Source organism: Mauremys reevesii, linkage group 11 (assembly GCF_016161935.1).
Source record: "Mauremys reevesii isolate NIE-2019 linkage group 11, ASM1616193v1, whole genome shotgun sequence".
In the NCBI taxonomy this organism is placed as follows: domain Eukaryota; kingdom Metazoa; phylum Chordata; order Testudines; family Geoemydidae; genus Mauremys; species Mauremys reevesii.
In genome coordinates, this window is record NC_052633.1 from 2,348,690 (window position 1) to 2,373,326 (window position 24,637).

General features: G+C 46.9%; 1 protein-coding gene across 6 annotated transcripts in view; it reads right to left on the reverse strand.

Annotated features, from left to right (window-relative positions):
* Positions 1-12,640: 12,640 nt before the first annotated feature.
* The window catches only part of TRPM8 (transient receptor potential cation channel subfamily M member 8), a 103,585-nt gene continuing 91,588 nt past the window's right edge, over positions 12,641-24,637 (reverse strand). For all 6 annotated transcript variants that reach the window (XM_039494698.1, XM_039494702.1, XM_039494699.1 and 3 more), the window contains 4 exons: positions 23,515-23,614; positions 19,076-19,109; positions 17,687-17,774; positions 12,641-14,266 (listed from right to left, as the gene is read on the reverse strand). In XM_039494698.1, the coding sequence (XP_039350632.1) occupies positions 17,724-17,774; positions 19,076-19,109; positions 23,515-23,614 (185 nt within the window). In that variant the 3' untranslated portion in view covers positions 12,641-14,266; positions 17,687-17,723. The remainder of the gene's footprint in view (positions 14,267-17,686; positions 17,775-19,075; positions 19,110-23,514; positions 23,615-24,637) is intronic.

Genomic DNA, 24,637 nt, shown 5'->3' on the forward strand with positions numbered 1-24,637 from the left:
TCCCTGCCCTTCCAGAGGAGCCAAGAGCTAGTGAGGCTGAGGTAGCCTGGTGTCTGGCCCCACAGGAGGGAGCTGAGCCAGTCAAGAAGAAGTCATCCACCACCAGCAGCTTCTCCACCCTTTAGGAGACAGGTAGCTGCAGGGTGGGTGGGAAGAAAGGACTCTTAGAAGGAAAGGAACTTTTCGGGGGCACCAGTAGAACTTGGGGGTGTTGATCTTTGGTGGGGATGGGATGAACTAGGAGTACAAGAGAGAAGGGACCTGTGGTGGGGAAGGGAGATAAGGGCTGGTACAAGAGAACTGGGAGAGGATACAGGAGGTAGCTTGTGGAGAGAGAACTCTTTAGGGAGGCAGGGGGGAAAGGAGTGGGCCCCAGGCATGGGGGACTCTGATGAAGCAAGGGCAGGAACCTTGGGAGAGATAAGGGATGGATACAGCGAGAGCTGGGAAAAGACTCTCCAAAATCTGGAGGTGGGGAGGAGGAATCTTGTCTATAAGTAGAAGAATGGAAAGAAACAGGGGACACCGGGGGGAGGGAAAAGGAAGTCTGTGGCAGGGTTGGGAAGCCAACCTCGTTCTCCCAAGTCACAGACCAGAGGCTTATCCATTGAAGTAGTAGAAAGGAACATCTGAAGGGTCCTGCTCAGATCTGTTGCAGAAGTCCAGCCAGTTCACCCATCACTCTTACGAGCTCTGCCTTTCAAAGTGAAGTAGGTCTGATAGCCCACAGCACACTGCCTATGAACTAGAGACTACCCTAAACTAGACTCATGATTTAAACATGCCTGAATTTAGGAAGGTTGCTGTAACTTGAATTTAGATCCAGATTGAAGTTTGAGTGTGGCCTGTAGCTTTGGTAGAGGCCAAATCAAATCCCCCCAATCCAAAACACCTCAGAGTGTTCAACATCCAGACCCAACGTTGTTTTTCAGCTGTATTAAAAACAAACATTTATTACTTTCGCCCCCACCTTAACGAGTTACGTCTTTGTAGCATTGGGTGGCTTTGTCGTGTCTGCTCCTGCAGCTTTGATGAGTTGTAAGACTGGAGATTCCATGTAGCGTGCTGTTTCGGAAACATACACAAGCTGGAAGTCATTCACCTTGTTTTATTTTTCACTGTTTCTTTATAAAATCAGTTGGAAAAAAAAGTAAAAACCCAAAGCAATTACATAGAACATATCACATGACTTTCAACAGCACATATGTTTCGGAAGAGGATTTGCATTATGGCACTACCTGGATTATGTACCTCAATTCAAAAGTTCACCTACAAGTATCTACACTGTATACAAGTACCTTTGGGAGAAGACTCTACTATTAGCTATGTAATGCCATGAACTAATCATAAGGCAAATGTATAGTTGTGTCCATCAGATGTGGCAAACAGAACCAAACCCAGACTTTTTAGGGCATGGAGGGAGATGGGGAAAGATCAAAAAGTTAAGCCATTTGATTTTTTTCAAAGGTACTCCATTGTTGATCCAACTCCGCTCCCATTTAAGCCAATGGGAGTTACATTGACTTCAAGGAAACAGAGCTATGCCAATATGGAGCACTTGAAATACAGCCTTCACGTTTTGGTTTTCTCTCTCTGCCAGGGCCAGAGAGAGAAAACTCACAGCATTTCTGTACTATCTGGACAGTATTTCCAACTTCATCAGATTTGGGAAGGTCTAGGAGACTTTCAAAGAGAGCCTGAACTCTCACACCTGATAGAAAACCTTATGGACACAAACAAAAATGTCTTTGGAAACAGAACTGAGTCTGTCTTTCAGGATATCCTTAAATCCCCTGAAACTTAAGGGGGAAAAGAGATACTTTAAGGCAATTTAAGTGTTGTGCATTAGATCCCCTACCAACAAGTTCCAGATGCCAAGATCTCTGAGGAGCTTTTTGTATCCAATTTCATTTCTGCAATGAAGAGATATACACCATTTATGAAAAGAGAACATTAAGGAACTTAATAGTCCCCAGTTAGACGACAATTTGCAGGCCAGTTTCATTCCCTGCAACTGGCTACTCCTTTCCTAGAAAATTGAAAGAACAATAATTTCCCTTTAGGAGAGACGTTTAGATAATTACAACATACACTGTCATCTAAAAGGGCAAATCATGAGGAATTACTGCATGTTTACACTTCTGAGAACATGCCCAATTGCATCATCTCGGGCATTTAGAACTATCATTCTCCCTGCATAGCTTCCTAGGAAGATACTGTTGGTTTTGCCGATAACCTTCTGCCTCTTCATTGTTCCTCCATGGTAGATTTCCTCCTTAGAGCCTCTGAAGAGTGGCTCTATTGTGCTTGGGCAGAATCCAGAAACAGTAATTCTATGACTCTACTGGTTAAACCAAAGTCAGCCACAAAGGTTATAGAGCCTGATTCAAAGCCCACTGGAAAGACTTTCATTGACTTCAATAGGCTTTGGATCAGGCTCATATTCCCTTTAAGAAACTGGCTAAAAGTCTGCCCTGACCAGCTCACAGTCACTCCCTGCAAACACGCCTGAACATTGTTGCCCTACATGTCCCTACGATGGAGTATGGGATGGAAGAGAACTGGATGGACTCTGCTTGTTCTCACTCTCTCTCCTCAGATTCAGTCCTGCGATGTGACACGTGCCCTCATCCTAAACAAGAGCAGAGGGTGAGCCCTTTGTTTTAAAGATTAGCAAAGAGCAGCACAGCTGAAGGCTTGGAGCTTCGTGTGGGCAAGAACAGTGAAAAAACAGAAATGCCAGGAACAGGAAGCAAACTCAGACAGTCACGTGCCACCAGATGATAGCTATCAAATTGAGGGTAGGACTGTATGCCTCTCATAAGAGCTCCAGCCTAAAGCAATTCTATATTTCATCAGCCTTAGAGACGCACCCAACAAAGTTACTGCCTTGTTCTTTTATGGCCTTTCTGTTGACTTCACTGGGATTTAGTTTAGCCCCTTGAACAAGTATTTATAGGTAAGGCCTGGCTTCTTGTGTGTGAAAAGGTTGGGTTGGTACAGAGAAGGCACTCAGACCCTCACAATTTCCACTGGTGTTCCTGGAAGTGGACTTTGATCCTGGAGCATAGGAAACATTTTATAACCTCAAACAAAACCTTGATAACACCGTACAACCCTTATGAAACATCAGAGGGTTCAGGAGAATCCCACAGCTTTCGGTTCTTATTTCTTTGAACCTAGTTGCCTTTGAAACTTAAATATTTATGTTTGCTGTTTCTGCACGCTCAGCAGTTATCAGCTCTGATACGGAGTCACAGGGACACATTTTAGTTTTGTTATTGAGAGTCAAACTTTAACCTAGAGATCTAAAGAACTGGCAAATATGAAGCCAGGGACTGATTTTTTAAAGATGATATTACGTTTCACAGAGTTCTGTAGTCCAGTGTGCAGGGCAGGTGCACTCTGCAGGTATGTTGTTTTCTGTATGTTTCAGTTTACATAGTTAAGGCTGTGAACAGCAAATAAGCAAATCAGTGCCCACAAGAGCCAGGAAATTTAGACCAAAACCCACAGCCTCTCCCCCACACGTCTTCCCTATGCCAAGCAAATCAACAGTAGCCAAACAGTGTCTTCACGGTGACACCCAGTCAACCCTCACTCTTCCCTGTGCTGAAAGCCTTCTGCCATTGGCACACTCTGGACTGCCTTCCCATTGCTAAATTAAAGTATTGGCCCATTATAAGAGTTTCTCTGTCAATGCCCTATTGCTACTGCAGCAGTCTGTGCATTCCTTGCTGTGTGTGAGCATTGTGAGTAGCATGATGGTCATGAATTTCAGCCTGTTTGCAAGTGGTACCAAAGACAACTTCCTCTGACTGTCATGGGGTCCACATACCATAGCTAGAACCACCTCCTGGCCACTCTTGGGATTAGCTCTTTCAAGGTCCCCTTGTGCTACTCACTCCATGCCCTGCTACCGGTCTCTCACTCTCTGGGGGGGTATCCAAGTCTTTCCTCACCAGCAGTCTTAGGAAGTCTTCCCATTCACTGCCCCTAGGCTGATAGGGGACCCTGGGCCTGCCCTCTACTCGGGTTCCAGCTCAGGGACCCTGTAATCCACAGCCAAGGTCTGCACCATTGTGAATCTTGCTGCCTTTTCCCTGAGCCTTTCCTATACCTTCTGTCTCCCCGCTTTTGGGTTTGCCAACTCAAACTTCCTCCTCCTCCCAGGGAAGAACTGTGGACTAGTTTCTATAGCCCCAAACACACCTCCTCCTGGAGTGACTGCCCCTGCAGCCCCTATCTGCTATCAGCTCCCTGGTTTTACAGAAGCCCCACCTTTTCCTGCACAGGTGAGCATCTCCTAATTAAAGCCTTCCTCTCAGCCTTAACTCCCTCCGCTTGCAACCTAATAGGTTAATTGGCCCCTCTGGCCTCCATTAACCCCTTCACTGCCCTATTATTACTCACCTTCGGGGGCGTATGGGGAACACAGCTTATCGCACAGGCTAGCTACATATTTTTCCAAAACGAAAAGATACTTTACCAGTTTCATTTGCAACCCCCACAGTTGTCTCTTCTCCCACGTGTGAAGCAGCTAGCAGTCAGCGTGGTAGGTTCTCTTGCTAGCGGTGGACATTTGGAACCTGTCAACAGGTCTGAGTGTCAGAAGTCGCCCCAGCTGGTGTGACTTACAGCACAGAAGTCTGAGCACTGCAGGCATTCACACTGGCTACATCTCTAAGCACGATGGCTAAGTGAAGCGTAGCAAGCCCTCCACGCAGTCAGCCATTTGACAGCCCCAGAGGGCAAGCTTCCGGGCAGCTGAGCAAAGCAATAAGTAGAGACCCTGGGCCACAGCTGTCCAAGACCTGCTGCTATGTCTTTAGCCTCAGAGCTACCGAGTACCCACAATGCCCAGGGACGTCAAAGGGCTCTGTAGGTTCCCTACAGCTCAGGATCAGGCCCAGGCTCTGGCACAGCATAGTTCTGGTGCTTCTGCTGAACACGCAGCATATTCCCTTATGTCCACAGTCTAGCCTTTATGTATCAGGGTTCCCTTCTGACAGCCAATAAGAGGCCAAATGAAATCTGATAGAAAACACGTCCCCTTTGCCAAACCATGACTTTAGTGCCCCAAATATGAAGTTGTTCATGCCAAATACACGTGTAATATAACAGAAAAGCAAAGGGGAAAATAACCAAGTAATTCCTGCAAATAGTTGCCAGGGTTTAGCCAGCAGCTGCGTGGCCATCCTGCTGCCATGCACTACAAAAACCTTCCCTTAGCACTGCAGGCAGTAATCTGTCCGCACCTCTCCCCAGACAGACATTTCCTTCTTAGCCACATGGTAGAGATGGAGAAGCTCAGTGGTGCAGCAACTTGTGTCAGGCTGCAGAGGGAATCGAGGGAAAGCACCCGGAATAGAATTCGGCAGTGCCTGGCTCTCAGGCCAGTGTTCAGGCAACCAGCCGCCACCACATTCTAAAGGACATTTTATAAATGAAACTTGGAAAACTGACACATTGCTGAATACACCTCCTAGCTGAAATTTTACGAGCCAGTTTTAAATGCTGTAGTTACTTTAGAAGGTATATTTTGCACAGAGCTCTCCGACCTCAGGATAGGACAAAGGAAATTTCTGATAGGGGATACTGGTCAAAAAGAAAGCAGGGTTGGGTGTTGTCTCATTGTTTCCTTGTATTCCCATCTGCCTCCACCCCTCTGTCATCTCTGTCTTACGCTTAGCTTGTCAGATCTTTGGGGCATCCTTTTTTTCTGTGTTTGCACAGCGCCCAGCACTATGGGGGGCCCGGCCCATGACTGGAGCTGTGGTTATACCCATAACAAGTGGTCCTGGTGGAAGCAGTAAAGTTGCGGATAGGAGAGAGAGCAACAGGAGGAGGCTATTGGATGGATGTTGTTGCTCATAGCAGGAGCCATGGGGGCAGGGGGTGGGCTGGTCTGTTGCCCAGAGGTGAGTGAGCAGAGCAAAGCAGAGCAGTGGGGCTGCGGTAAGGAAGCAAGAAGCAGTAGGGTGTGAGCAAGGCATGGTTAAGGAAAATGTAGGAGTATGTGCAGAGACTACAAGTCCCTTCCTTGTCCACCTAGCAGACCTGTAACAGCTCCCACAGAAGCAGCTTCCCACCTTGGCAAGCCGTAAACACACTGAAGGCTGAGCACGCAAACATGGTTTCATAGAATCTCCAGGGTGGAAGGGACCTCAGGAGGGCATCTAGTCCAACCCTCTCCTCAAAGCAGGGCCAATCCCCAGACAGATTTTTGCCCCAAATGGCCCCCTCAAGGAGTGAACTTACAACCCTGGGTTTAGCAGTCCCATGCTCAAACCACTGAGCTATCACACCTGCTCTGCAAGTGACCCTCTGCCCATGTGCTGTGCCAATCAACAAAGGAGCGGGGTCTCTTTCAGCTCCCAGCTAGAGCCTGGCTCTCACACTCAAGCAGCAGCAACTCATGCTTTTCTCTCTGGAGGTCCCTGACAGCCACCACACATGAGAGCCAGGCAGCTGGGCACCCAGGCCCAGATCCTCAAAGGCATTTAGGCTCTTCGCTTCCATTGACAGGGAGTCAGGAGCCTTCTGAGCCCCAGCCAGCTGGTGTGTGCGCCCACTGGCACGATTTGTGCCGAATGACTGCGTGCTCACTCAGTTGTGTATGCCAAAATGGGCAGAAGTGGAGGCCAGCTTGAAGCTGGAGCCTTCAGGTCCAAGCTTGGGAAAACACCGACCAGTAATTCTCAGACCTGTCTGGCTCTTCCCCCTCCGCCCCCCATTCGTGGGTCCATCTGCAAGAGTCATTTTCCCATGCTCTGGGAACTGGCCTCCCTCCACAGAGGTTGCTTCAACATCCCTATCTGCGCTGTTGACAAAAGGTAGCACAGAAGTGCGTTTGCTTAATTGTGACTCATTGAAAGACTCGGGGCGATTAGCTTGACGAAATCGTTCCAGGTTTGTGCTTTGGCAGCACACAGTTGCTCAGGTGATATGGCCCACGAGGAACCCATCTTACAGATTTGCTGCTAACTAGCTCAGAGCACCATCTGGGTCAATAACCTTTCCAGTTCGTCGTGGGGTATCTGACACCAGTCCTATCTCGGTAATGTTACCACACAAGCCAGGGCTCGTCCCCTCCAGTTTGGTGTTTTTATTACTAACAGGAGGAGCCCGTAGTCCCAACTTCCAGACTCTCTGTTTCACAGCAGAGGGCGGCCGGCTTTCCCTTTACAGAACAAAAATAGGTGAGAGAGCAGTTAGAGCCCTAGCTTGGGCCTCAGGCCAAGTCCCTCCCTCTGCCACAGGCTTGACAGGGTGTGTTATGCAGCTTGGTGCATTCAGAGCTGGGAGGTGCTCGGATCCTGTGGTAGTGGGAGCAAGCGTGAGACAGCCTTCCATTTTCTAGTACCTCCAGTCCGCAGTGACTAGTTATGTGAGAACTGCACCTTTGCAGGGGTACGTGGGGGACGGGTTCTGAACAGCTACAGCCCATTTGGGAGCTCGGCTCAGAGCCTCTGCTCCCAGCCAGTCATCTTTTCTGAAGGAAAGTCTTTGTAGTGAGTGAACCCATCTGCTTCCTAGGCCCTGCACCCACCCTTTCCTTCCCTCTTGGGTGCATGGAGCTGTGGCTTCTGGTCCTTGCTTTAGCACAGAGAAGGTGCATCACATGCTCAGAAAATCTGTGACTGTTACCCGCATCTGTAAAGAGAGGACCGCAAATTCTTTCCTACTTCACAGGGGGCTGCGAAAGTTAGTCCATTAGCAGTTGCAAAGTGCTTTGAGATCCTTGGCTGGAAGATGCAATAGAATTGTTAAGCGTTATCAGTGGACTCCTGCCTGCCAACAGATCACTCACATATCCTTGCACTGGGCAGATCTGAGTGAATAATTCAAAGGGGTCTTTTTGAATTTTGCCCCCTCTTATGGAATGTCCACGGACAGATCATTATTTTCTCAAGTGTATTCAAACACTTATTGCTCAGAATTTGAAATTCAAGCTGTTTGATTGCAACTAGTCACATGCATCATGCGGTACTGGTTCTGTTCCCTGACGGGATTAATTTAGCCATTGCAATCAGATTTCCAGTGCTAAGTGACAATGTGATTCAAATTCATTTTCTGTAAGTATCAAGCCTGCAAACTCAAACATCCCAAGTGCATTTATATTAGTGAAATGCAATTACACAGAACTGGCAGACAGTGAATGAAATAGGTGCATGCACATGACTGAATTGAATCGATTTAGAAATTCACGGTATTCTTGAAGTACTTGCTGCTTTAGTCTCCCCTCTCTACTCATTAAGATAATCAAACAGTTAATTTCTTTGTTGCAAAATTTCTGCCTATCCCATAAGCCGTAAGTGCCCTTAATGTAACTTTGTGACAGAATATACCCATGTTCACACCCTACACGCTATTGCAATAATGGTTGTATAAGGAATGCCTTGTAAGGCAGCGTTTGAAAACTTGTAATTTGCTGGTCAAACTCTGGGAACTTGCTGCTTTATTTAACTGCATCAAACAGAGTGCATGTGGTGGTGGGAATTCCCACTAACAACACAGGTTGTAAGGGGGCAGGGGAGCACGGCTCCATCCCACAATGCTCCAGTTAACTCTATTATGACCACTTTACTGCAACAGTATTATTACAAGACTCGTGCTATGTGGTGGCAACACCTAATGTGATGCACCACCAGTAAGCCAGGAAACTAAAAAAGCTGATGCTTAAAGTCTTGATCATTTTGTGTTTGTTTGGATTGAGATTCATTAGAAAAATGTGCGGAAATCCAATTTGGAGTTTTCATGTTGCAGTAACATGGGCAGCTCTTTGTGGAAATCAAGGTTTCAGTTTGCATATGTGAGTCCACCTGCGGTAAGTATTTTGCACACACGTGCAACCAAAGTATATGCAAGATACCATGTGAGCAGCCCTGAGTAATTAACAGCTCAGATTTTACATTCATAACCAAGTTCAAAGACATCCAAACAACAAATCAACAGTAGGAAGCAAACTACTGCCTGATATCTTGTGAGCAGAAAAAAAAGCTGAAGTTAGTGAATACATTATTCATTGCACGTTATTCCCTTCATTCGGGTACAGGGAACTGTACCAAGCAAACACAGAAGCATTTCATGTCAAAAAATTCAACAACAGCTAGCGGAACCACCCAGCCAGAATCTCATTTCACATTTCTATCCCTGCCCCTGAAACACTCTGATATTAATGAAGCTAAGATTTTACAAAGTGAAGAGGATTTATTGCAATCAAGGCTTAATTATGGCCAGGATTACATTTTCTAAGATGGGCAAATCTTCCTTCCTCAGGCTTCGATATCTGCAAGCAGACAGCAGCCTGAATTGATGGAACCGTTTCAACATCCATTTAGTCCCACATCCTCAGTGGAGGTGAGATTTCAAGTTGTGTCATTTTAATGTATCCCAGAGCTAGCCGGCATTTCAGATGAACCACAATATTTATTTCAGTTATCTGATTGAAAGTAGCAAAAGGAAAATGAATTCCTTCCAGAAGCCAGCTAAATCATAAACCAAAGGCATTTTATGCAATCTGTTTAATGTTCTGTTATCGAAAGAGATTGTCCTAGTGGTATAATTCCACATTATAAATTAGTGGAGAGATAATTGGATTTACATGTTACTTTGGATATGGCTTTAGCCAGTTGTGTTATTGGCAATACATTAACATCCCACACAAAATTAAATGGCATGATGTAAAAACTCAACAATTATTACTGAAATACTAAAGATAGAGGGGGAAATGGATGCAAAACTGTTTGAGATAATACTACATCTATGTTAAAGCAAATTAATAATGGAAAAGCAGAAGACTGCTTGGAGAAAAAAATTAAACTTCCTTCTCCCCCAAATAAGGAAATACAAAATCGTTTATTTACAATACACAGACACTTCATTTACACTTAGGCTATGTCTAGACTGGTGACAGGACACTAGTCCAATATCAGGGTGGTGCCAGAGCCCCCTACTCTCCACATCTAAACCCCTGAAACACAGGTTTCAAGTGTGTACAAAAGAAGAGCACTAGCACGTCTGAGGGGTGTGGGTATGAACATTCCTTAGGCTGTGTCCCGGCCACATACCCATGTCAATTCCTGGCTGCAACAACACTGACGCTGGGTTTCAAGACTCCTTTCCACGTACGTGGTAGCTGTCCAAAGGGCAGCTGTGGAACGAGTGGAGAGATCAGTGTTGGCTGGTGCTTTTCCTCATCAGCCTCTCCGAGGTGCAGTGAACCAGGGTAAATGGGCTGCAGGGAGAATGAAGGGGAATTCAGAGCAGCATTGGCATGCGGCAGACAAACCCCTAGAATGTGTCTCGCCGGAAAGCTATTTAGCTGCTGCCGTTCAGGGTCATTGGGAAACATGGCTCCAGCCACTGGCATCAATCCAAACACCTGAGCCATCTGAAACAGCCTAGCGGGGCGTGAAATAAAATCCAGTTGCATCACTGCCCCGGTTTTACAGCACTCTGCCCTTTGCTTTAGCAGAAAGGGATCGAAGAGAGGAGTATCCCCCTGCACCCAAGCAGAGTGCTCAGCTTCCAGCAGAACAGGCCAGCTGGGGACTGGCTGCACTGGATCAGGAGTAATGGACTCCCACGCTGGGAAGCCTCATCCCACTGAAACATGGGTGCTAGGACCAATTCTCCGCAGTATCTGGGCACTCCCTGCTGGATTTTTCCATACCAGAGCCCCCGTCCTATTTAGCAGCATGGGAAGGGCAGGCGGGACATAACCCCCCCGGCACATCTTTACAACCCCGAGCTCAGGGCTACTGTTTCACGCTATGTTCAGACTCCGGCAGGCAGCACTGGCGTTCGCCCTGCAACTAGAAATATAGGTTTCAATGAAATGAAGGTGGTGTAAACCCTGGTGCCGAAGGGGCTTCCCCCGGGCCGCCCTTGCTGCACTGCAGCAGTCTCTGTGCTTGTGCTGAATAGGGTGGCAGAGAGGGGTGTCCTCTGGGCCACAGGCTCTGTTCCAGATGACAGACTGGCGTAACAGCCACGGAGCTGCAGAGTCTATCCCTCTAACCTTAACCTGCTTTCCTCCGCCAAGGCCATGGACTTGGGGCTTTCCATTCACCCTCACACCAGCGCAGCTGCATCAGCGGTGAATAATGGGCTCCAATTTGGGACAAGGCCATGCAGAGCAAGAGTACACGTGACTGATGCGCCTCTTCCCCACCCTGCACAGAAGGCAGGGAAGGAGGTTTCCCTTCCTCTTACCTTAGATGACATTCTCCTCCCTTTATTGCGTTGGCAAGCAGCACCGTCATTGTCAGCTTCCTGAAATCAAAACACTTCGGTTTAGGTCTACACTGCAACTAGAGGTGACACTCAGCAGTTGTAGACATACCCAAGCCAGCTTTGACCTAGCTGGCTCAAAAAACCCCTGTGGGACCCTGGGTATGTACTCAAGTGGCAAGCCCATGTGATCATGGCTTCACTGCCACTATTATTTGAGCTAGGTAGATCAACACTAGCTCAGGTACGTCTACATGTGCTGCACTCACACGTCAGGTCCGTCTACACATGCTTCAGTTACACCTTGCAGTGCAGATGTACCCGAGTTAGGGAAAATGTGCAGCTGTGAAGCGATCCAGTTGGTTGACCCTTCCGAGGAGTTTCATAGCATGGAGACACATTTCTCCGATTATTTTCCAAGAGCCGTACGACAGCTTGGAAAGGATCTCAGCATGGGGCAGCACCAGGAGGATTCCATCTCTTTCATACGGATCTGAATTGTACCCTGGGGCCTGATGCTGAAGTTAACATCAGTGGGAGACGTGGGTGCTGGATCCTGTGGGAAGTGAGGCTCCCTCACTGCAGAAAACAGCATGCTCTATTGGTCAGGAGGAAAGGCCAAAGTTCAGCAATTTCCAAATGGACACCTGAGAACCAGTCATCGGGGCAGTGGATTTTTTTTTCCAGTGTTGGTATTTAACAATCCCCTTTTACTTTCACTAAAGAGGTGCCAAATTACTTCAAGAGGTGCCACTTACAAGACGTACAGACCGTTTAATCTGGCACAGCACAAAAAGCAGTGTGCTTGTGTTGTGCGTTGTACCGCTGGAGCATCGGGTGCTAATCAACTCCTGACACAAGGTCCATCCAGAATGAACAACACTCCCATTCTCATTTACTGTAAACTAAGCCAGGACTTTTACAATTGCCAACTGTTGTCTGGTCTTTGCAGATTAGTAATTCTATGGTATATTCTTGAACTGATCATTCTATTTTGGCCCACGTTACACTTTTTAGTGATCAAGATTTCAGGGGAAAAAAAGAGTAATCTAATTTCATTAAATTATAGCTCTATTCCCCCAGAGAAATCCCACTGGCATTGACCGTCAGAATGTCTTTCCTCTCATTGGAGAATCCTTTTCAAACAGAGATGGGTGCCTAGTGCAATTGTTTCCCTAATTATTCCCAAAATCTTCTCAGGTGTGTTGCAATTCCTAGAATAAGGCAATGGGTGATACGTAGCTGGCAAGAACACGGAACACTTGCCTGTAGAATTGAGATTAGATAAATAAATACAGAAAGTGTCACAGGGGTAGCAATGGTAGCAGAACCTATTTGTCTTAGGAAAATACCTTGTTTATCTTTCCCACCTTGAAATAAGGAGAGAAGCCAGAGTTAACGTCTTATTTAATGTGTATGTTCATAAAGGTACATTTGATTCTTTGTTACACTACTCTTAGCTACATCCAGCACAATACGCAGGGGAACAACACTGTTACAGGTACCATTGAATATGGCATGACAGACAATAAAAATGGAATGAAGGCACATTTTCTACAGTAAAGGCAGACACAAGTGACAAACGAAAATCCATTTATATAAAGTAGATTTATCTTAGTCATTTAGGACCCAATCCAATGTCCACTGAAGTCAGTGGGAGTCTGAGCACATCCCGACAAGCCTTTCCAATGTGTGACTACTAAAATCTTATGTTCCACTGCTGAACAGATATCACCTTTAGTATTGGTGTTGTAATCAACACTGAGCTTGACCTGTTTCAGTGCATTTGGTAAGTTTGGATAGCAGAGCAAACAGCAAAGATGTGAACAGCAAGACGCTGAAAGAGTTTTACTGTAACAGGCAATTAATAATGCTTCCCCTGGAAAATATATTCAGTTGTTTTCTCATGCAGAGACAACACAGCAGTCATTTGAGTTAATAGCTTGCTGGGGCTTGGCTCTCCGGAAGACTTTCAGCAAAGGCAGAGCCATTCTGGTTGAGCCAAGCTGACATCCAGCTCATCTTGCTATGGGCAGCATTGCATTTTAGAAGCCCCTTTCCCTTCCAGGGAAGAACACTCAACTGGGGACACTTGCTTTCTAAACTACTGTGATACCAGCAGCTAGCCCTGGTGTTGCATCAAATGAGCGGTGAATCACATACCACCTCTTGTGTGTTAAGGAATCAGACCACGAAGAGGCCATACAGAAACTTGAACAAGTGAAACCAAATGCAGTATCAGGGCCTTGCAAAACATCACTGAGGCAGCAAGAAGTGATCCTATTAGACTTATCTATGAATTGCACGGAGTGTAGGCACTCAGTCTGGACTACAAAATAGTGCCTCAGCCTAATCTGAAAAAAGTCATTATTGTTCACCAGGAATCCAGGTGGCAGGTTAGTTTGGGATGCCGAGAGCAATATTTCCTATTAGGGAAGGCAGGAGGCCTTTCATCCTCATATGCCAGCGTGTAAAAATTTAGTCCGGGTTTGGAAATACGCTATGTGAGCAGCAAGGGAGGCGGGGAGAGGGGGAGATCATTGGGGGTCACTAAAAGGAGCGATGAGGCCCAAATTCTCAAAAGTATTTACTCTCCTAACTTTCTGTGAGCTCGGAGCCTAAACACATCTGACGATCCGCACTTGAGTGTCTAGTTGACGCCCGGGTGGAGATCTGTTCCCGAGACTCAAACCAGAGCGGGTTGGCAGCAGAATTGTTGGCGTTAGGAAAGTGATCTCTGAGCAGCTGATGAGAGCTACCTGCTTACGGCCAATAACTAAGGACTGAGAAGAAAAGCAACAGATCAGCTGCTAGAATTTGGAGCTCAACTAGGAGGATCATTTTTTATCATCAGCATGTAAGATGACCATGGAAATAAAAGAGCCCAGAGCTCCGAGATGCAAAGAGCAGAAATGTCATTTTAAAAGCATCATGCATCCTCCTCAGGCCTTCCCAGGTGCTGCCATTTGTCGCAGGATATGATTCACTTTGAGATGTCTCCTAGAAATTAGCGTGAATGAGTCAGTACCTGTGAGAGCAAAGAAAATAAAAAGAGAATTTTAGAATAAATCTCCCGCTGCCGTCAGTTGATACCTTTAGTTTTCATTCCAGTATCTGTCAACATGGAATCCAGGGGACTAATCCTAACAAATTACTAGGGATAAAAAGAGCTTGCTGCTGTGCTAAGAAATGAGGAAGAGTGGCAGCTCTGTTGTCTATCAGATTCAGTAAGAGCAGTGGCAGATGGGAAGTTTGGGGGCTGTCAATTCAGCATCTTCTGCAGGTGCTGGGCCTGATTCTCCCATGCCTTGCACTGTATTCAGTCATCTCCCCCTGCCCCAAACGAGCGCAGCGTGGATGTAAACATTACCGTGCTGACTGGTGACACCCTTGGCCAAGGGACTACAAAGATACAGCTTCAGCTTCTTGGGAGGCAATCGCTTGTCTGCCCTTCCCACAAACCTAGATGAGTTAGTACATTGGGTCATTTTCTGGGAGAGCCCAGCTTCAGAACCTGGACAGCTCATACGCAAGAGAGCGTTCACAGCATCCAGGAAGATTTCACTGACTGCCAGCAGGCACTAAGCCATATTTCAGATGGACCCAGCATCCTCAATTTCCATTATACTTCATCACTTAGGCACCAGAGTAGTCCCCAAGCTACCAGACTAGAGTTCAGACCTTTTACCTGACTTGAGCTAACTGACAAGTTGAACAACTTGGAATTTACTGCCTCTAAGGATGTGGCTAAGGACTAGCGAGACTAAGGGCATGGCTACACTTGCAGATGTAGAGTGCTTTGAGTTAAACCAGCCTTCGGAGAGCGCAGTAGGGGAAGCGCTGCAATCTGTCCACACTGACAGCTGCAAGTGCACTGGCGTGGCCACATTTGCAGCACTTGCAGCGGCATTGGGAGCGGTGCATTATGGGCAGCTATCCCAGCATGCAAGGGACTGCAACGTGCTTTTCAAATGGGAGGGGTGGGGTGGAGGGTGACAGGGAGTGTGTTGTGTGTATGTGGGGGGAGAGAGAGTGGGTTTTTGGGGGGCGGAGAGCATGTCAGCAGGCTGTCCTGTAAGTTCAGACAGCAGCAGACCACCTCCTCCCCTCCGCCTTTTTCTCTCTCACACAGCGTTCTACAGTAGCCGCTTGCATGCCGGCTGTCAGAAACAGAGCTTTGAAAGGGCATTTCCGCATTCCTACAGGAGCTCAAAACAATGACAAGAGTGGCTAGTTGATTTAAGTGGATTATGGGACGTTTCCAGAGGCCGATCAGAGCGCAGTAATGCAACCCCTCGTTCACACTGGCGCCCGGGCATTGTAGCCAAGGCGCAGCAAACATCATTCCACTCACCGAGGTGGAGAACCAGCAGTGCTGTAACTGCGGAGTCAGAGCGCTCTACACGCCCTGCCAGTGTGGACGGGGAATGAGCTAGGACGCCCGGGGCTGCTCTATTGCGCTGTAACTCGCAAGTGTAGCCAAGCCCTAAGCCCTTTCCTCGAACTGTGCAGTTTACCCCCCATGGGTCTCTCTGGCATTGCGTCTTATATAATCATTTGCCTCTGCAAAGTGGGTATAAAATCATATCCCACACTGTGAGCGAGGGGAGAACTGAGTTGGTAGCATTTTACGCTCATTTTGCACTGGCAAAAATGATTCTCTACAAGGAACAAATCTCGTCAATCCCTGAAAGAGAGCCCTGTGGCTTTAAAGTGGGGGTGGGCAAACTTTTTGGGCCGAGGGCCACATCTGGGTATGGAAATTGTATAGCGGGCCATGAATGCTCACAAAATTGGGGTTGGAGGGGGTGAGGGCTCTGGCTGGGGGTGTGGGCTCTGGGATGGGACCAGAAATGAGGGGTTCAGAGGGCAGGAGGGGGGATCAGGGTTGAGGCAGAGGGTTGGGGTGTGGGGAGGGTGAGGTCTCTGGCTGGAGGTACAGGCTCTGGGGTGGGGCTGGGGATGAGGGATTTGGGGTTTAGGAGGGTGCTCCAGGCTGGGACTGAGGGGTTCAGAAGGTGGGAGGGAGATCAGGGCTGGGGCAGGGGGGTTGGGGCACCGGGGGTGAGGGCTTTGGCTGGGATGCAGGCTCTGGGGTGGGGCTGTGGATGAAGGGTTTGGGGTGCAGGAGGGTGTTTTGGGCTGGGATCAAGGAGTTCAGAGGGCTGGAGGGGGATCAGGACTGGAGCTGGGGCCACAGGAGGGGCTCAGGGGTGCAGGCTCCAGGCAACACTTACCTCCAGCAACTCTTGGAATCAGCAGCATGTCCCTCCTCTGGCTCCTATGCGGAGGCGCGGCCAGGAGGCTCTGTGCGCTGCCCCATCCACAGGTGTCACCCCTGCAGCTCCCATTGGCCACAGTTTCTGGCCAATGGGAGCTGTAGGGGCGGCAGCAGTGCACAGAGCTCCCTGGCCGCACCTCCACGTAGGAGTGATGTAGAACAACATCCAAACTAGCAATGACTGTCATCTTCCTTTGCAGAGAAAATGGAATAAGAAATGTGGCTGTCTGGAAGTGAGGACTATCTGGAATTACTATGCCAAACTAAACTTTAAAGCGGGGGTGGGCAAACTATGGCCCGCGGGCCACATCCGTCCTGCCAGCCGATTTAATCCACTCCAGACAGGGAGTGGGGTCGGGAGCCGCTCCACAGACACATGCCGTGGCTCTGTTCAGAAGGCAGGAGGGGGATCAGGGCTGGGGCAGGGGGCTGGGACACGGGGGGGGTGAGGGCTTTGGCTGGGGTGCAGGCTCTGGGGTGGGGCTGCAGATGAGAGGCAGGAGGGTGTCCGCAGGTTTGGCCGATCGCAGCTCCCACTGGCCACGGTTCGCCTTTCAGGCCAATGGGGGCCGCGGGAAGCGGTGCGGGCTGAGGGAGGTGCTGGCCGCCACTTCCCACCGCCCCAATTGGCCTGGAAGGTGAACCACAGCCAGTGGGAGCTGAGATTGGCCGAACCTGCGAATGCGGCAGGTAAACAAACCAGCCCAGCCTGCCAGGGGGCTTACCCTGGCGGGCCACATGCCAAAGGTTGCCGATCCCTGATCAGCACAAGAACTTTCATTGTGTTTGTACAGCACCTACCACGATGGGACCCCTGATCTCAGTTGGAGCCTCTAGTATAAATAATACATACGTTGGTACCGCCTGGAGCTTTTCAGAAAACAAGGGGTCAAAACAAGACAATTCTGATGGAGTTTAATAGGTTTTTAAAGAATTACCATCTGGAAATTAAAGCTGGTGCTAACATATCCTTGGATTTAATCCAGAATGACCAAGTGAGGCAGAAACCCAGGGCCTAGTGTTCCCTTTTTAAAGCTGAAGGTATAAATAGAAGCATCAATAACCAATGTCGAATGGAACCCTTCCTCTTTCTTAGACAGATGCATTTAAGCACTGGAGATGTTGATTAAATCCTCTTTTGTACGTTAGTCAATAAAGTGAGCTTACGTTGCTGAGGTTTGCTGCCTCTGCTTTCAAGTTGCTTTTATTTTATTTTGTTAGCAATCTCTTTCAGAAGGCCTTTCAGATCATTAAGCTAAAAACAAAAACAAATCAAAATTCATGTTAGTTTGAAGTCGGCCGAGCTTATTCCAAGGCATTTTTGCAGCTTGTATAACAGGCAGCGAGATGTATGAGGCAAATAAGCAGTAAGGCCTTTAAAATGCCTGGGAATGGCTGTAAAACAGTAACAGTAACTCCCATGGCACCTCCAAGTTAAGCTCCTGTTTTTTTTGGTTACCCTCTGAATGCCAGCTGTCAGTGACTGAGCATTAGCCAACTGCTATTTGCATTTACCAGACAAACTCAGCTGTGCGGATAAACAATGCAGTGCTTATGGTTATTTTTCACAGCAAAATAGCCCTAGTGAGCAATAGAAGTGCCCCTTCAAACATTGCCCCGGTACAGTCCATTTGGAAGGACAACAACAATTACAATTTTCATCAACGCAATAAAGGTAGTGAGTCCTAATGCACACACATTTCATGCATTTAACCAGAGGGCATCATGAAACCAACAGACTCCAAATTACTCTGAATCGGCCTTGGCTCCTGAGATGGGATCACAGATCTGGTCACTGGAGTTTTGTGGAAACCAGTCTACTGTAAAGACTTATGTTTTTACACTTGTTTCCTCTAATGCTTCTTTCACTCAGATGCACACACAGCAAACTGATACCCTGATACTGATACTACTCATGGATAAGGTGCTGTAGGGGGATCAGAATCTTGCTTGGTGGAATTATCTGGACAGGTGACAGCGCACTCTGCCACATGAAGTTTCTGCCTTCAAAGTGTATTTACAATGAGGAAGACACCTTGTTCAGTTACTATGCAACACTGACATTCCCTTCTGCTTTAGAACTCTCTAGTGGTTTTCTAGTAATCAAGCAATGGGTCTGACAAGTACATTGCTCTGAGGCAGTTCCTGAAATTGAAGCATGTTTAAGGCACTATTTAGAAATTAAATCCTACCTAATAAAGCTCTTACAAGCAGCAGCACAGCGTGGCTTCTCTCCACATTTGCAGAGCTCAGAAAATATCTGCTCCTTCATTCTTCAGCACAACAAGATGCTTCCTAGTATCTAAGCGACCTCATGTGGCTGTTGTAACCTTATCAGATGTCTGTGCCACACACAAAGTTTTCTGCTTGAGGCACAGTGCCTCCACTCTGCCCCCAATACAGGACAGTACCTTAGACGTACAGCCCTAAGAAAATTATATCTGACTACAGTTAAGTGTAAACAGTGCATAAATAAAGGGGTCCAGTTTCTATATATGCCACTCACTGTCATATCAGATAGACATCTATTCCCCAGACCAATCAAAAACAAAGTACCTTCATATCCAGTTGTCTAAATCGATGTGCCATCCTGTGAAGAGATGACAAATACCAAAATGAATCTTGTGGGACTAAAAATTAAACTAGCGATTGGCATCTACTCCTTGATTCAGTGTCAAACTGTACAGCAGAACATTACATACAATAAATTTAAGGCAGGACATCTAGTCACATAGGAGCACCCAAAATGTGGACCAAGGAAAACTATGGCTCTTGGCTCCTAGAATGATCTTCTACTCTGAATGCACATAGTTGAAGGTCAATGACAAGGCTGATATTGACTGCAGGTGTTATCGCCTGGGAACTCAAATAGTTCCCATTCATCTTTCCAGGACAAGACAAGTCATTATGGCTGTGTGCACCTGGTTTTGATCACATCTAATGTAACTCTGGATAAATTACTGTCAGTTTTGCTCTTGGCAAGTTTCTTACATGACCCTTTTTGGCTCAAAAATTGGCCACCCTAATTTGAATATATCTAGCTTGTAACTTAATGCTGAGCAGCATATGGAAAGTCGTACTTATGCATTTAAGGATGGAATGTCCACAGCAGGAAAACTGCACGCCCTAGCATGAGTGAAACCCTCCACCCAAAGTTACCAGCTTTTCAATGCCAAAAATGGAAATGGAGAACACCTAGACACTATTGGAGGGTTGCTTTTTATATTCAGTAACATGTTCAATAAAGTTGCATGCGTGGTCTCCAGGGGAGTTAGGTACCTAAATCCCTTTAAAAAGCTTCCCCTATGCCTTTTGATAACTTTGTTCTCTGATTCTGGTCTATATACCGTTTTTCCCCTTGGCAATTTGTCTGATTTAGTTGTTGCTCTAAAAATGCTGAGATGATTCTTGAAAGAACTCTGAGGCTGATCAGCCAAGTGTCAGGATTTGACAAAGGATTTGTGAAGCTACCCAAAGCCTTAAGACATATTTAACCTTTCAAGTCCCAACTAAGACTTGGAGACCCCATCTATTACTAGTACTTAGTAAAGATTTCTGGTCAGCATGGAATCCCCGCAACCTATGTATAATCTTATTTCTCATGGTTACATGTCTGGTATGCACCATTAATCTATGTAAAAATGCTTGCTAGCTCTTAGATAGCACTCTTCATCAATGAATCTCAAAGCACTTTGAAAAAGGAGGAAAGCATGAGTCTTTGGGTTAAGTTTAGAGGCGAGAGCAATGAGGGTGATGTCATGGTGGGCGTCTGCTATAGACCACAAGAACAGGAGGATGAGGTAGACGAGACTTTCTTCGGACAACTAACAGAAGTTTCCAGATCACAGGCCCTGATTCTCATGGGGGACTTCAATCACTCTGACATCAGCTGGGAGTAGGGTGACCAGATGTCCCGATTTTATAGGGATAGTCCCGATATTTGGGGCTTTGTCTTACATAGGCGCCTATTACCCCCCACCCCGTCCCGATTTTTCACGCTTGCTGTCTGGTCACCCTAGCTGGGAGAGCAATACAGCAGTGCACAGACAAGTTTTGGAGAGTGCTGGGGACAACTTCCTAGTGCAAGTGCTGGAGGAACCAATTAGGGGTCATGCTCCTCTGGACCTGCTGCTCACAAAGAAGGAAGAATTGGTAGGAGAAGTAGAAGTGGGTGGCAACCTGGGCAGCAGTGACCATGAGATGGTTGAGTTCAGGATCCTGACAAAAGCAAGAAAGGAGAGCAGCAGAATAAGGACCCTGGACATCAGAAAAGCAGACATTGACTCCCTCAGGGAACTGATGGGTAGGATCCCTTGGGAGGCTAATATGACGGGGAAAGGAGTCCAGGAGAGCTGCCTGTATTTTAAAGAAGCCTTATTGAGGGTGCAGGAACAAACCATCCTGATGTGCAGAAAGAATAGCAAATATGGCAGGCAACCAGCTTGGCTTAACAGAGCAATCTTTGGTGAGCTTAAACACAAAAAGGAAGCTTACAAGAAGTGGAAACTTGGACAGATGACTAGGGAGGAGTATAAGAATATTGCTCGAACACACAGGTGTGTGATCAAGAAGGCCAAGGCACAATTGGAGTGGCAGCTAGCCAGGGATGCGAAGGGTAACAAGAAGGGTTTCTCCGGGTAAGTCAGCAACAAGAAGGTCAAGGAAAGATTGGGCCCCTTACTGAATGGGGGAGACAACCTAGTGACAGAGGATGTGGAAAAAAAGATGAACTACTCAATGCTTTTTTGTCTCGGTCTTCACAGACAAGGTCAGCTCCCACACTGCTGCACTGGGCAGCACAGTATGGGGAGGAGGTGAGCAGCTCTCAGTGGTGAAAGAACAGGTTAAGGACTATTTAGAAAAGCTGGACATGCACAAGTCCCTGGGGCCGGACGCGCTGCATCCAAGGGTGCTGAGGGAGTTGGCTGATGTGATTGCAGAGCCATTGGCTGTTATCCGTGAAAACTCATGGTGACTGGGGGAAGTTCCAGACAAATGGAAAAAGGCTAATGTAGTGCCCATCTTTAAAAAAGGGAAGAAGGAGAATCCAGGGAACTATAGACTGGTCAGCCTCACCTCAATCCCTGGAAAAATCATGGAGCAGGTCCTCAAGGAATCCATTTTGAAGCACTTGGAGGAGAGGAAGGTGATCAGGAACAGTCAACATGGATTCACCAAGGATCAACTTGATTGCCTTCTATGATGAGATAACTGGCTCTGAGGATATTGGGAAGGCGGTGAACATGATATACCTTGACTTTAGCGATGATTTCGATATGGTCTCCCACAGTATTCTTGCCAGCAAGTCAAAAAATATATATTCTATAAGGTGGATAAAAAGCTGGTTAGATCGTTGGGCTCAGCAGATAATGATCAATGGCTCGATGTCTAGTTGGCAGCCGGTATCAAGCGGAGTGCCCCAGGGGTCGGTCATGGGACTGCTTTTGTTCAACATCTTCATTAATGATCTGGACGATGGGATAGATTGCACCCTCAGCAAGTTCGCGGATAACACTAAGCTGGGGGGGAGAGGTAGATACACTGGAGGGTAGGGATAGGATCCAGAGTGAGCTAGACAAATTGGAGGATTGGGACAAAAGAAATCTGATGAGGTTCAACAAGGACAAGTGCAGAGTCCTGCACTTAGAATGGAAGAATCCCATGCATTGCTACAGGCTGGGGACCAACTGGCTAAGCTGCAGTTCTGCAGAAAAGGACCTAAGGGTTACAGTGAATGAGAAGCTGGATATGAGTCAACAGTGTGCCTTTGTTGCCAAGAAGGCTAACAGCATTTTGGGCTGTATAAGTAGGGGCATTGCCAGCAGATCGAGGGATGTGATCATTCCCCTCTATTTGACATTGGTGAGGCCTCATCTGGAGTACTGTGTCCAGTTTTGCATCTCTGCTTCTTAGTTAAACTATGCATGCTTAGCTTAATATTTCTTTCTAAGCCCTTCCAGCACCCTTGCTTTTTCTTTGTACTCCAGTCCATTAATACCCAAATTGATTAGTGTACTTGCATCACAAATATATAGTACTATAGGGAAATGGAAGAGGGAAGTGATTGATTATTCCCCTCTGTTCAGCAGTGGTGAGGCCACACCTGGAGTATTGTGTCCAGTTTTGGGGCCCCCCACTACAGAAAGGATGTGGATAAATTGGAGAGAGTCCAGCGGAGGGCAATGAAAATGATTAGTGGGCTGAGGCACATGATTTACAAGGAGAGGCTGAGGGAACTGGGATTGTTTAGTCTGCAGAAGTGAAGAATGAGGGGGGATTTGATAGCAGCCTTCAACTACCTGAAGGGGGGTTCCAAAAAGGATGGATCTAGACTGTTCTCAGTGGTACCTGATGACAGAACAAGGAGCAATTCTACAATTGCAGTGGGGGAGGTCTAGGTTGGATATCAGCAAACACTCTTTCACTAGGAGGGTGGTGAAGCACTGGAATGGGTTACCTAGGGAGGTGGTGGAATTTCCATCCTTAGAGGTTTTTAAGGCCCAGCTTGATAAAGCCCTGGCTGGAATGATTTAGTTGGGGTTGGTCCTGTTTTGAGGTCTCTACCAACTCTAATTTTCTATGATTCTATGATTATCCCCACCTGACAGATGGAAACATTGAGGCACAGAGAGGTGATTTGCCCAAGTTCACCCTAGCAAGCTAATGGAAGACATTTTTAGTATGTAATTGTACATAAATGAATCTATTCAGCACATATTGTGTGGATAATGTCTCATGTCAAATTTGCAAAATTTTAATGAAAATTTAACAGCCTAGGCAACCAACCTGCATTATGCTAATGGATTATAAAATGTCCAATATTTTACTTGAGGCAGAATGGATGAGCTGTTTTAGGCTGGTTTTATTAATATATTAGTGTATAAGCAGACTTTCTAAATGTAAAAAAAAGTTTTCTTTTTCTTTTTTAAAAAATAAAAAGTTTGCAGAAGTGAAGTTTCGTCTAAGAGTAGAGCAGAGAGAAAAAACAGACATACTCCTCTGAAGAGTCATTTGCTTTGGAATTGATTTTGACAAGGTAATTTTCTTTCATGACTGCTTCCCATGCAAGCGTCTCATTGTCCTCATATTTTGAACCTGAGAAATACAAAAAGGCATTAGACTAACTTAATTTGCCTCTACTGTTTTGAAATGTGAAAAAGCCTGCCAGTGATTCTGTTCACCAGGGCTAACGGAATTCATTTCTCTGCATACAGAAAATTAGCAGTGATAATGCAAATTGAACATTAATGTATTTTATTGCCTGGTCATGGCATGGGACAAGCTAACTGGGTTTGTATTAAAAGGAGGAATTGACCCACATTTCCACTCCAGCCTCTGAATGGACACAATATTTGAGGTTTCGAAGCATTCAGCTTTGGGGAGGTTTTAAATGAAGTGTGAATTTTCTGGCTTCAGGCAAACATCAAACATGCGAGTGACGCTGTGTGACAATTTGGGGAACCTCACAATTTAGTCATTCTGTGTCATCCTACGGGGATGACAAAGTCACCTTGGAGGAGTCTCTGGTCACCTGAGGGTGTCACCTGACAGAGAAGACTGGAAGGTTATAAAAAATAGAGGGGGCCATTTTCCCCAAGCTCAGGAGGAGGGAAAAGCAATCCAGAATGTAGATGCCTTATGGGGCTAGGGACCCTGCCTGCTTACCAGAATCCAGACGGTCCCCTGAGCATTCCCAAGGGGCGAGGGGCAACTGCGGTTAGGATTTGTGTTATGTCCTACATGAGCCCCACTCCCTCGTGCTTTATGTCAAGTAGAAGAAGAGCAATGGTGAGACTGGCAAGGTGTCTGTACGGGTTATATACCTCACAGCTACCACGCGCCTTCTGAGAGAGTTCACACCTTGTGGGGGAGTCCTGGGAAAGGGTATGTTTAAGCTACAGGGGAGTCTAAAGGGTCAGCACTGAGCCCAGGGGCTAGGCAGCTGGACAGCAGGTCCCAGCCCTCAGGAGGGGGTGCTAGACAGAGGATCTGCACCCCAAGCGGGTGCCTAGGGACCCCAGGACTGGGTCAGCAGTTGGGGTCCGTTCAGGCTCCAGAGGCTTAACACACCAGGGAACCTTCCCTCACAGCAGTCTAGTGAGTGGCCAGTGCGGGGTG